Genomic DNA, 13,802 nt, shown 5'->3' with positions numbered 1-13,802 from the left:
GTGCCACCTTTTAGATTGAAGATGCTTTGACCCTTACAAGCAAATCCCTCCTCATTTCATCTAGCATGTGTTTGAGCTGCCCCAACTCCAGAAATACTAATGCTTTTATCTATTTCAATTAGCAGCTGCTTCGCCTGGTTCCCAAATCTAGCACAATACTTCACTGGTCCTCAGAATACAATCTTCATCCTTTTCCCAACCACTTTGTAAACTACTTTTTCCCTGTAATCAGAAAAGAACCCATACTGAGGCTTGGAGCCACCTGCCTACATTGGCTTACCTTTCAAGAGCTTCTATACCATTCTCAGAATCCTTCTCGTTAGGCAATTTGCTTCTGACCACTCAGCACTGTGCCTGACCCTTCTTCCCATCAGCACAGCTCATTTTACTTTCTTTTCCTCATCACTGAGATGACAGCCCCACCACACACACCGTCCATGATGGATACCACCCCTCTGGTGAAGCTCTGTAACAGAAGAGACCCTTTCTCTTTCCCAGCCTTCACTCAATGTCTATGTTACCTTATTTCTACTTAAATAAAAATCCTTTTTTGCAGCCCCTTCCATTCTAATATATATTGAGGGTATGTCAGTTCATTACAACACCCAAACAGTTTGCCATATAAACAACAGATTTATAATAGTCCCTTTTAATTGTACACATGCTGTTGATTATGTAGATTAATGGGACAATTTATGTGCCAAAGTGATGATGGTATATTTATGGTTAAGGCACTTGGAGTCCTGCAGTACGTTCGCAATGAAAAATTTAAATCCACTGAACATAAATTTTGCAAAAATTAATTGAAGCCAAAACAAAGCTTTGCCCTTGAATTCTCCTGCTACAAAATACAACACTTGGACAGCACTGCTTTCCTGCTTCTGGAGGAAAAAAAATGCTGCTGTATTTGAAACCGGGCATTCTTGATTAATCAAAGCTTAGTGTGTCAGCATAAACCCAACTATTTCTCAGAAGCCCTGAGAGGAGAAATTGCCCAAAATGAGCACTAGTTCATGAACCCCACATACATATAAATATGTATACACAGACTTAGATACACAAACACACAGACGAGTTACCAAGATATCAAGATGCAGAGACAGAATGTGTGGGTGATGTTGCAGAAAGAGGCCACGCTTAATTAAGGGGATAACAGTACACAGAACTGAACAGGCCTACGTGTTCCTGACAAATAGTCTGGCTTTCTGATGTCTTACATTGTAATATTTTACTTTAGATTTAGGAAAACTGTAAGCTCTTAGAGACTCATAAATCAAGTGGTATCAGAAAAAACCCACCCTATTCTCAAATTCTTTTAATGTACTCATTTAGCAATCAACAGAAGATAATTCCTTATTTAAAAAAAAATAGCAGTGATTGATATTACAAATATTGAAACTATTCTCAGAAAGGACAAGAAGAATCTCAGTTGTGTTATACAGAAAATCACAGAGAAGAAAGTGTAAACTATAAATCATGTGAGTTTCTCTGCTTTCCAAGTAAAAGTCCCTGCAAAGCAAAGATCTGATATGCAAAGAAATCATGCCTTGGCAGTGTTCAGTGCATTATTACAGCATATGAAGAGCTACTTCCATTGCCTTCTACTTCTGTTTTGTTTTAGTTAGAGACTTGTTTGTCTATGTCCACTCTTGGGAACCAGCAGGCCTGAGACCACAGCATTGAAAAGCCATCCTGGATAGGTATGGCAGCTGGTGGGAAAGGCAGCTGAAGCTCTCTGACTTCATAACACACAGGAACCCAAACTCCTTCTGACAAAGGAAATAAATACTTCACTATGAGATGTGGCCCAGCTTGACAGAGAATCTCAAGTGAACAAAAAGGCTCCTCCTGCCTGAATATCACCCATAGGGCACTGTATCAGAACTCACCTCATTTAATACAAGCATCTGCTGAGGGTATTTTCCCCCCCATGCCTCCCCCGTCCTTCTTTAACATTTACTGTTAGAGATCAGGAGTCTCTACAATTTATCACACCCATCAAAGCTAATTCATTCATGTGATCTGGCAGTAATCAGAAAGACTAAGATCGATGTGCCAGCCAACCCTGACATTTATTCATATTTTAAAGTCCCATTTGACCTTGAACTGCAGCTAACTGGAGCTGAACTTGTCAGCAGTTCTCTAGGTCTAGCAGAGCAGCACCTCTAGGCTAAAGGCACAATGTCAGGGCAACAAACACCTGAGCCATGGGCACAAGAGGCTGAACCACAGATGTAGGGCTATGGGACCAGGGAAAATGGCACCTCAATGACACAGACCCACCAGTCGATTCAGCACGTGCACCAGTGCAGCTTCCAGCTGCATGTTCCCACTGTACAGCTGTTCAGGAGTCAATGGATTTCTTGCTGAAGGGTAAAAAGGGTGAGGAAAAGGAGCAAAGAAGGAACATGACACGTCTGCCTGCAGCAGCTCACAGCAGACCACTGCCCCACAAAGGGTGATGAAGATAACCTATCAGAAACCCTGGAGCCCACCAGGTACCTGCCAGCACAACATGGCAGACGGGCTGGAAATGAACAGAAAAACCAGATCTTAACATGTTGAGTTGCTTTGAACGTTCTCTCACACTTCTACTCAGGAACAGCCTTTAGAACTTGCCTATTTCTCTTGAAGTCCATCACCCTTGTCCTCTCCTCAGTCAACCACACCCTAGAGGAACACAGGAATTTTAAGTGCAATTTTTCTAACACATGTGTGTAACCTCCAGTAGTTGCTTCAGACTTTTGAATTCAGAACGATTGATAGAAAAACACTATAAGATTAATTTGAATTAGTTTCAACCTGGGCTCAGCCATGAAATGACTCTCACATGTCCTGTGAGTATGTTGTGAGAGCCTTCTGCCTCAGTTTCCCCTTGGTTAAATGGAGGCACAGTTATAAACTCGCTCCCCAGGAGTGTGCCAGGAATTATGGGTGTGACATGCCTTGAAGTTATTGAATTGTTTGTTTTTCTGCTGATAGGAAGATATTTGTGTAAATGACATACTATCAGAGATGCAGAGGAAATCTAAGTGGCATTTTAGGTAGAAATATGAAGCTATGGTTTTACTGAAACATGCAAATACATTATTTTATTGCAGTCAAAACACTTGAATATGTAATAGGCAGTTGCACCTAACACAGACTTTGCAGACATATTTTGATGCTTCTCTGGGTTCTCCTTGACAGCATTTCTCACACTATAAATTCTGTGTGTCCTATTAAATATGATTTTCAGTGAGATCTGCCTTTTCTAAGCCTAGAAGACAAACGGAAATTACAGAGATGCCATTTCATGTTTGTTTTTCCTTTCTTTTAAACAGCTGACACTTTTCCATTGTGTTGGAAGAAAGTTACCAACAGGAAGCAATTGGCATTTTGACCAATGCATTTGTGCATTATATATATATATATATGTGTGTGTGTGTAACATTGCCATGCAACCTAGTCTGATGCTCAGGGAAGGGAAACAATGACATATGAGGATGCAAAGGGAATCTGTTTGGATCTAGACTAGCTGCAGTATGCAAGCAGTGAAACTAGAAGATCTGGAGCTACAGAAGTGACAACAAACATGGTAATACAGCATTTCAGCCAACTTGTTTCCCTGTTTTCCTATGTAGGAAACTAAATCTGAGAGAGAGAATCTTAGAACTCTTTAAGGGAAACTACAGATATTTTATTGGATTTTTTTTTTTTTTCAATTTCCTTCCTTTCATACTGAAATAACCTAACTTATTTGTGCAGGAACAAAGCAGGAATTCAGCTCCACAATAATGATGAAAAAAAAGTACAGAACAGAAGTGGCAAATAGGTGTCATCAGGTTCCCAACTCCTGACAGCCAATATGATCTACAGGTCCATTACTGCACACATCATGTCCCAAAATATTGTCATGAAACATTCCCCCCAAGCTATTAAAGAGCACTAAATTGAAGGAAATGATGTACCTCTGCAGAAAGAGTAATTTTTTTTCCTCTTTAGACAATTGATGACTGGTGCCCTTCTACAACAAATGCTCACTACAAGCTACAAGCAAATGTTCACTGCCACCAGAACCAAAAAGGAAGAGACCAAACAAATTGAGGCAAGTTTGGGAAAATACTTTAGGGTTTACTCACAGGAGGAACATAAGGTTGCAAGAGATTAACTTCTCATCTGCTCACTGCTTTGACTCTGTGCCAAGGACTGCCATCCTGCCCACAACACTCACACCTGTGCATTTTTTGCCTGTGCTCAGCTGAAAAGGGATCTGTTTCCCTGTTCTGTTCCCTTTCCCAGCCCCTCTGTGCCACGTCTCATTGCTCTGTGAGATCTCCAGGGCAGGAACCATACCATCCCTGCTTCCCACCCTCCTGCCATGTGCCTGGCTGATAGTGCCTTTCTGGAGTGTGAACTAGGAAACAATAAGAGCTCAACTGCACTCCTTTCTGCCCCCTGGATATGATAACTATCATTCCCTGTACTGTATTGCCCCCTGTACATTAATGCCATTTGCAGCTGGGCAAATTGAGAAGGAAGGGCAGGAAACCAACTCCTCAGGATCATGCAGCTAGTGAGTATTCCCCAGTCGGTGCTTGACCTGCTCTAACAACAGCTGCCCTGGCCAGGGGATCCTTTGTTGTCAATGCTCCCATTAACCCCAAATTTACAGAAGACTTGCATTAAAAGCTTCTCACTGGTGGCTACCCTGCTGCTGCCTTCAACAGGAAACACTTTGTCTCTTTCATGCACAGTGTTAAGTTGCTTGTTTTTCCTGTGCATTACACACAATGCAGATAATATTTTATTTTAGGCACCGAGCAGTGAACCTTTATTCAGCAACACAGGTACAGGCATTATTCCTTCCCTGCTCCTCAGCTTGGAGGTGTCTGTTAGACAGGTCAGCTCAACAGGATTTGTGCTATTCAGGCAACACTATTGCAAGGATACTTGTTAGTCAGACATTTCTTTAGCAGACTGCAAAAATACAATAAAATAATGCCACATTACTTCCCAGAGTTTTTCAGGCAAAATTAAACCAAAACCAAACAAACCTAAATCCCAGAACACTTCCTCCCTCCAAACCCACAACTCATCAAAAATCAGTTCCATTTTTCTCTTGCTCATGTGACAACAACAATTCCTCTCACCAGTGCTAAGGATTTATATGTCTCTGTTTAACAACATAAATAAAGGTGGCTTGAATTTTCCTACAAGGGTAACAGCTCAGCAACAGATGACAAGTTACACATTTCAGTGCCTACAATCCCCCCTCCAGACACTGCACTCAAGACTGGAGGGTCCTATAAATCTAACAGCTCACCTCTAAAGCTGAAATACACTTTCCCAATTTATATGGTTTGCCTGGAGAATGGTACCTGGGAAAACCTTTCCAGCAACACAACCACACACGGGAGCCACAGCCAAGGAGAGCAGTTTGGGCTGTGGGTCTCACACCCCATGGCTGCTCCTCCAGGACTTACCTGGACTGCTGATCAGGCACCTTCACACCACATCCTGAGCCCAAACCAAGGCTTTGCTCAGACTGCAGAAGCTCAGGCTGAAAGGACTCCTGCCATCCTCAGGGTCCTCTGTGTTTCCTAAGGGGTCAGATTAAACCTCTCATCCCCAAACAAACAAGAACCACCTGGGGACCTAATCAAAAGGTCAATGGGAAGCAGAGAGCAGGTATCCTGAAAGGAAGATGTTATCCTGAAACACTTTTACATTTCATTTTTTGAGTGGAAAGATACTTTCCACAGCACCGACATATATACATATATATATTATTATTTTTAAGACTTCTGAAAGAGATTCAAAATGGTTCAAAAAATCTTCTCCCACGTGTACTGGGCATGCAGCTAAGGGCTGACAGCTGAGCACCTGTCGGTTCACAACAGCCCAAGCCAGGCATCAGCATCAAAATTTAGAGTGCTACAAAACATTTGGAGTTCTGGATAAGTTGTTATTTTGCAACACGAAATGTGTTGTTTTAGAAAGTTTCTGACTAGCAGTAACTCATCTCCAGGCTTTTGATTCAGTCTCATTAGGCAAGAGAAACCTATTTCGGTCTCAACACAATTAGCACACTCAGCTTCTTTGCATTTCTCCTCTCTCATGCAGCTCACACTTGGCCCTGCAGAGGAACCTGTGTTAGATTGAAATTCAACTTGCAGGCAAGTGGCTGAGAAGAAAGCAGCAAAGACTAAGGAAGCATTTTTTCCTCCCCCCACAGTATTTTTGCTGTTGATATTTCTGAAATTTCCAGCCTAGTGTTTCTATAATGTCCTAGTACATGAAAGAGTTTGTAACATATAATGTTACACTCGATGAAGCGTGATGTGATAGTGAAGCCAAATGGCCAGATGCTCTTTTCTGAGCTATTTCCAATGCTCCCATTTCAGAGAGTGTTTTTGAACAGTATTCGCAAGCTCTGCTGGCAATTTCATGCTAGAGCACCACTGCGCTATCTTCTGATGAAAACACTGTTTTCCATTCCAGGTTACAGTTGTCTTCCATTTAATAAATTAAAAAGAAAAATAATAAACCCCACACTGTGGTTCAGAGAAATTGCAGACAGGCAGGGAGTTGGATTCTCTCTGTAGAAACAAGATCATACCTCCTATTCAGAGTACCATTAAGACTGTGTACGTGATCTGGTAGGAGAAAATCCCAAGCACTCTCAGTGAGAAGGGGCCAAGGGCCATCTCTTAGCTGTCTGCCTTTGCTTTATACTGTTTCCACACTCCTCTCTTTCTTCTGTGGGAAGACCTTCTACATGGAAAATCTGTTTTGAAGCGTGGTTGATGTCAGACACTTGCAACCTGGCACCAGGCTCTGTGTTGTCACACTGGACTTCGGCCTGTCCTCTTCATCTGCCTTTTCATGGTTTACTTGTTTGCTGACAGCTCTGCAACTCATCGGTTCACTGCACGAGGCACCAGTGATACAACCACAGAGCCAGGATCAGAGTAACCAGGGCTGCTGACAGCTTTCTGTGAGCTCTTCATGCACTTCTCACCCCTCGGAGCCCCCTAGGACTGGCAGTTGCCCACTTTGGCAACAGAGGCAGCAGATACTCGTGGTGACTTTGGGCACCCTGGGGTTCAGCAGCCTGGGATTTAATGGCTGCACGAGCAGCCCCACTTACAACTAAGTCTGTCTCTTTTCCCAGACAGAATGTGTTATTGCTTTATACAAATGTCAAGCTTAATCTCATCCTGCTTGAATCAATGAAACTCTGCTGGAATTAAGAGATACTGAACATTTAGACAGGCAGAGGACCTGGCTCATCATACATGCACATCACCACAGAATAGACTGTTCAAATTTTGATGAGGGAAAGGATTTGCAAATTAATGTAATCCAGGCACCATGAATACAATCCTTTCATTTCTTAATGCTTGACTTTACAAGCTTAACCTTAGCAAATGCCTATGAAAATACTAAATTAAACTGGAGATGGACAAGAGGACATCTTTACTTACATGCTTATCTGGAGGGTGAGACCTAGGAAATTTACCAGAGATCTTTGCAACCTACGCAGCAGTAACTTCCAATAACAGTACATCCTTATCAGGGTTTTTGCTCAGGCAGTGCAGAGTTCAGTGTAGGACTGGTCAGAAGCATTTCAATAGCATTCAACTTCATGCTGAAAATGCTGCTTTACTGCACTCCAGTGTGAACAGGCATGTCTAAGGGCAGAGTCCATCACTTTTTCAGATGGCAGCAATTGTGCATTTTTGTTAACATTGTTTAAGTGATGGAACATCTTCAAAACTGAAGGGCTATTTAAAAAACCCCAAACTTTAAACTGAATCAATTTATACTTAAAATTACAGCTTGGAAAAGGTCAAAATAAAAAGGAAGTATTTTTTTTTATTCGCTGAAATAAGACATTTTGATTAACCTGTATTTTTTGTACGATTTTCACCTGTATTTTACCACAGCCTGTGGGGAAAAAACCTGAAAATTTGAGAAACTCTCAAGAACAGGGTTCCTACTTATCTCTTAGCTCTAAGACCGGGGGCCTGGCCTTACGAATCACTCAGGTTATAAAGCACTGCCCACAACTCAAAATTAAAGTTCACCACACATAAAACCTTGAGGTGTTTTTTATTACAGCACACCAGCCTAGAATCTGCATTTTAAACACTGACTACTCAAAGGAATCTAAATCTCCCTAGCTGAAGGTAATAAAATCAGGTCAAGAATTCACTATTCACAACAAGCTACCATTAGCCTTTCTCTTCAGAAAAAATGTACTTCATCTGTTTGTAAAGAAAGTAAAGCCAGGCCATAAGTTTGGAAAGTATAATGATTTGCTTGTGTATGAAAGACTCAGAGGTGGGACTGCACTTCTATAGACATAACCTGTGCTCAATTTCATGTAGGCAGCTTGGTCACCAGTAGCAATGTAACCACACCAGGAGAGAGCAAATGATCCTTTAACCTCTTTTCAGGCAATTCTTTCCAGTCTTGATGAACCGTGTGTTCTCAGGTCCATGCCATTGCCACTTGCCAAAACTGGCCAGTCACTTGTGACACATCTGCATGAGCAGAGGTCACAACCAACCTTAGGCATCCAGCTAAGCTCTGCTACAGAACTAAGAATCACAGAATCACAGCCACCACTAAGCCACCACTTGAATCCACCACAGAGTTAGTTTGTCACACTGGTACCCAGGGACACCCCTAATTGATTTATCTGGCCAGGACCTCCTAAACAGTATGCTTCTTTATGCTATCTCAAACTGGGTAAATCATTAGTTTGGGGGTGGTTGTATTTTTTGGGTTGGTTTTTTTCATCAGCTGATGGAGATTCTCTCCTGTGAGGTATATCACTGTGCTATTGAGAATGGAGCAGTATGGCCAGCTGCAGTAGAAAAAGGAAAAAGTTTTGCTTTCAGTTGTCAATGTGGCAACATATTTTTTATTTAATTTGTTTAGATTCTTAATGGTGGAAGCAGAATTTAATTTGTAATAGAGCATCCTTTAAAATAAATGCTTGATCTCTTCCCACTTACCATTACAGTTGATGGGTACAAAATAAAATGAAGAGCAATTCATTTACCTTATCACTGGAGCACCAGAGGAAGAGAGAGATCCTTAGTGCAATGATTAATGACTTGCTATAAAAAGATGCATCATAAACTGCTTGTATTAGGTCAAATAATAAACTAGGCTTTTAATGTTTATATGATCCCTTTCTAAATAATTGTGTGCCTGTAGCTCACACTAGGAAGGGAAATCACATGATGCTTGCAAATCATGCAGTTTCTTACAGGGTCATAATTTGGGACCCTCACTTGAAGGGATCCCTGTTTTCCTTTACATTCAAACACTGCTTGAATTTCTCTTTTTATTGGGATGTGTCTCTGTACTACAGGTCAGAAAGACCATTTGATGTCCAGGAGCAGCAAAGATGAACATGGTCTAACCTGAGTTTAGGTTGTCTTCTTCAGGCCCAGACACATCCACGGCTTTGCTGCAGGAGAAAGTACCATTATTTTTCTTTCTCTCTGCCTCCAGGTTGGGAAGAGGACAGCTGAGCCACAACTGAAAGTACAACAGGGCTATCTTCCACTCACTGGATCCAAGGGGATACAAAGATGCTGAGGGGGTGGTGCTGGCTTGAATGCAGCTAACCAGCCAAGCTGCCCGAGCCTGTGAAAGGCACCTCATCCACACAGGAGTCAGACACAATTTGACTTTGTAAATTCCTGGCCAAAACCAGCTTCTTGGTGCTCACAGACAATTCCCATCAGCTTCAGCAGCTGGTTGGTGAATCTAAGAAAACAGTACCATTTGTCCAGTAAAGAATTCAGTCCTGTATTTATCCATCTTGTGACTAAACAGTCATCTTTGAAAAACACAGTACCAGACGACATTATATAAGTGTCCACCTATTTCCTTACTATCACAAGCCTGCAATCATGTCCACCTCCCTTTTATTTCCAAGAACAGCTGGTGTGTTTTCTCCACCAAATGAGACCTTCCCTAGCTTGGTAGACACTCACTGGCTTGCCTGCAAAGCTGCTCCATTAGGAGAATGTTGCAGCTCTAACGAAGATGAAGTCTACACAAAAAATAATACAAGTTAAAAAAAGAGCTGGAGAGCCCTAAATATTTTCAACAGATGTGGTAGCCCCAGTCAGTCTGTACACTGCTTACTCAATAGAAAAAATCACTTAGGTTAATTATTGAAACATTTTCACCTATGGGATTTAGAAAAGGGAAAAGCCAACAGCAGAATACCCAAGATGATGATTTTTAATAAACAGTAGATTTAAGGGGATTAGCTGGGTTATCAAACACTATCCTCTCAAATCAGCTCATTAGTTTCACTGACTTTCCCTATTTCACTTTATTAAAACAATTTAAATAAGGGTTCATTAGATGCAATGCACTCTAATTCAGACACTCCAAGCCTAATCCTGTTTCTTTTAGCAGTAATAGTTTGCAAAAAAGTGTAAAGGATCATTGTTACAGCTGTTTAAAACAGGGACTGTTTTCAGTCAAACATGTGCTGCCATTTCCCCACCGTTTTGTTATTTCTTATAATATTATTTCTTGCTCTTTGCTCATTTATTCCTTCCCTTTTCTGTCTCCCATTGCTCCACACCAACAGAGCCACACATGGGCAAATGCAGCCCTTTGTGCAGGTGTAGGGGATGTGCCCAATATCCCCACGTGGGTCAGTGCACCAAGCCTTGGGAAAGGAATGATTTTTTGCAACTTTGAGGTTCTGGACTTTAAACCCAACAACAACAACACCACCTTTGTAAATTCACAGTGATTTTATGAATATTCTAGAGGGAAGGGAGAAGGCTCCTGGGCGTTTTTATGCTGCTGGTTTCTGACAGCTCTGAAAGACACACAGGAGGGGATCACACCTCAGTCTTGCAAATGAGGAGGCAGACACTGGATGTTACTTACCATGATAGATCCAGGCTGAAAACACAAGGGAACAAATCCATGCTACAAACAACCAGCTATTTTAAAGAAAGTATTCATACATCTGTACTTTCATAAAATCTTTATCAAACAGTAGGGTTAATTATTCTTTTTAGGTCAAAAAATCACAAACAAGCAAAACCACAAAAACAAACAAACAACTCCACCAAAAAACCCTCCAAAGTAAAAACTGCCAAGAATGAGAGCTGGTTTCTAGATCCTAGGTTTCTGCAGAATTTAACAGATTCCTTACCCCGGAAAACCTGTCCTTGTTCACTTTAAATCCTCCTCTCCTCAAGCAAGTGCCATTTCATAATCCTGTTAAAACCTTTGCCTCTGTTTACCAGGAGCCCTAATAGTACTCAGCAAGTTCTTCTCCTCTAAGGAAGAGTAACAGCTTTCAGATTTCTTAGGGGGATTATTCATCAGCTATGCCAGAGTTTTGCCAGAGCATTCAATCTATTCTGGGAGCAGTCATGTGGAAAAAGTTTCAAACAGCTCCAACCCTTGCACAATGATAAAGGAAAGCTCACACAATCCTGGTAATAGCCTGACCCTCTTAAGGAAAATTGGATGATTTGTGGTAGCAGTTTTTCTGTTCCCTATGTGAATTCTGAGCCTTAAAGTATAAGCAGTGTATTCACACAGTCCCATTACAAACCCTATCCCTCTTGCAATGCTGGAATAATAAATACACACCCAGATGCAAAAATAAACTTGCTGCAATGACCTTCTTCCTCAGCCCACTGGTGTGAAGGAGTTTGTAGCCATTTTAGAAAAAACAAGTCCGATAAAAAATGGACTAATTTGATGTTTAGTGTTTCACCATGAGCAGAATAGATGCTTTAATGAGCACATTACATGCACCAGGGACGTGTTACTGTGAAGCCAGGAATACAGAGTAAAGGGAAAATAATTAAACAGGCAGCTTTATAATGAGGAAACTGTGTTCATGCAACATTAAGTGGCCTAATTTTCAAGTGCTAAGCAAAGACATGTTCCGTGGACTTCAGAAGCACTTGCTGGCAAGCACCACCTTGAGAACAAGGGCAAAGGATCACAAGTATCAACCTCGTACAGGTCCAGAAGCACAGGTGGATTGATGCTGTCCCCAAGTCATCTGTCCACACTTTGCACTGAACTACCCGACAGGATCAGATACCTCTACCTTGTAGGTCTTATTCTATAAAGAGGACTCTTGAAGTCTTAAAATACCACAGCCTGAGTTTTCTGTTGGTAGTGCATCTGCTAGGCCACAAGCTTACAACATCATCTAGGCACAACGAGCACAGGATGACAGTGTAGCTGTTTTTACAAGCAGAGCTAGTGGGAAAGGAGAAAAGCTGTATCATTGGATGCAGACACTGACAAAATGAACCAATAAACCACATTTCTGACTGTTACCAGTTTTCTCAAGTCCAGTAAGTTCGGAGCCATTTGTTTATTGCGACTGTCAGTTCCAGACAGTGTTGCAGTTATTGCAATTATTCCAGTGCAATAACCCATCAGTCAAGACAGCAGTTCTGGTGGGCCACAGGTTCCCCCGTTTTCTTTGCAAATGAATAAGGCAATGGCACAAATTCTCTTCTTTCTTACTCACCCTCATGCCTAATTCAATATTTTCTCCTCCATAGACCTCCATACCAGGATCAAGCAAGCCAATCTCACCAAAATACTCTCGGTCCACTACAAATGAGCATCCAATCATAGCTGGTGTCCTGCATGGAGAGATTAAAGCAAAAAAATTGTCATTTATTAGCTACTATAAAACCCACCTCATAAAAAATTTACACAGGCACAGTTCTTACTCTTCAAGTTTACATTTTAAATTTCTCCATTAGCAAGCAATCACATTGCATTTCATCCCCCAATTGACAGAGGACCTTGTGGAACCAGAGCCATCCAAATAATTAGCACAGTGCCAGAAACACTTGGACTAGCTGTCCATGAGACAGACCTAAGATGTAAAGTCAAGTACCCCATGCATATAGGTGAAGCATCAGGCTGGTTCTCCTTTGTTGTACAGACACCATCTGTGCTGGAGCTGAAGTTCACCACCATACAGAGTAGCACAAGAACTAGACAATACTTTACTTGATGATTAGTACACAAAAAACCCCAACCCATAAGCTTTGTCAGAAATGAGGAATCCCTTTACCCACATAGAGGTAAAGGCATGTCAAGAGTCATGGATCAGTCATGGTGTCAAGTTTGGCAAGGGACTTCCTGGAGTCAACTCTAGCAGATAAATTTCAGCCATGGTGAACCTGTCCCAGGATTAACATTTCTATGCTTTCTGAGGGCAGTTTTAGAAAAGAAAACATTTACAGATTAAGAGATTTTGCCCTCAGATCTGCCACTGACCAACTGAGTGATTTCAGATAAAACACTTAACTCCTCTGAACATCAGTCTTTTTACATGTAAAATTGGTTCTGCTCTCCTTTACAAACCATTCTGAAACCTGTCACTGAGCAGCACAGATTTTGAGATAACATATAAACACAAGCATTATTTCAATGCTATACAAGCTAGTGACATTGGCTAGTTTCATTTGTCCTCACTTTCTCCATATCTCTGCACTGATCATAGAACCTCCATCTTTAAAATTCAAGGTAGGAGCTAGGTTTTGCTACTGCAGCTCACAATATAAAAATGTAAACTTTACAACTACAAGGTGGAAAACCAACAAGAGCCTGCAGCTCCATGTTTCAGTTGCAATTCAGCTACAATTTGGTTGCAGGTTGCAAAGTGCCTACTGCAAGGTCATGGGTAGTCGTCTTGCAGTCTGATCTACAGACGTGCCCAGGCCCTGGGAACAGACATCCTCCCCAGCCCAGCTTAGTGGGATTCTGACAGACCAGAT

The 13,802-nt window shown here is 41.6% G+C and overlaps 1 protein-coding gene across 2 annotated transcripts in view; it reads right to left on the bottom strand.

Moving 5' to 3' along the window:
* GALNT9 (polypeptide N-acetylgalactosaminyltransferase 9) overlaps nucleotides 1-13,802 on the bottom strand; it is a 132,500-nt gene that overhangs the window by 50,018 nt on the left and 68,680 nt on the right. For both annotated transcript variants that reach the window (XM_051633783.1, XM_051633784.1), the window contains one exon: nucleotides 12,539-12,656. In XM_051633783.1, the coding sequence (XP_051489743.1) occupies nucleotides 12,539-12,656 (118 nt within the window). The remainder of the gene's footprint in view (nucleotides 1-12,538; nucleotides 12,657-13,802) is intronic.

Source organism: Apus apus, chromosome 16, assembly GCF_020740795.1.
Source record: "Apus apus isolate bApuApu2 chromosome 16, bApuApu2.pri.cur, whole genome shotgun sequence".
Taxonomy (NCBI): domain Eukaryota; kingdom Metazoa; phylum Chordata; class Aves; order Apodiformes; family Apodidae; genus Apus; species Apus apus.
This window is presented reverse-complemented; position numbering and strand designations above follow the sequence as displayed.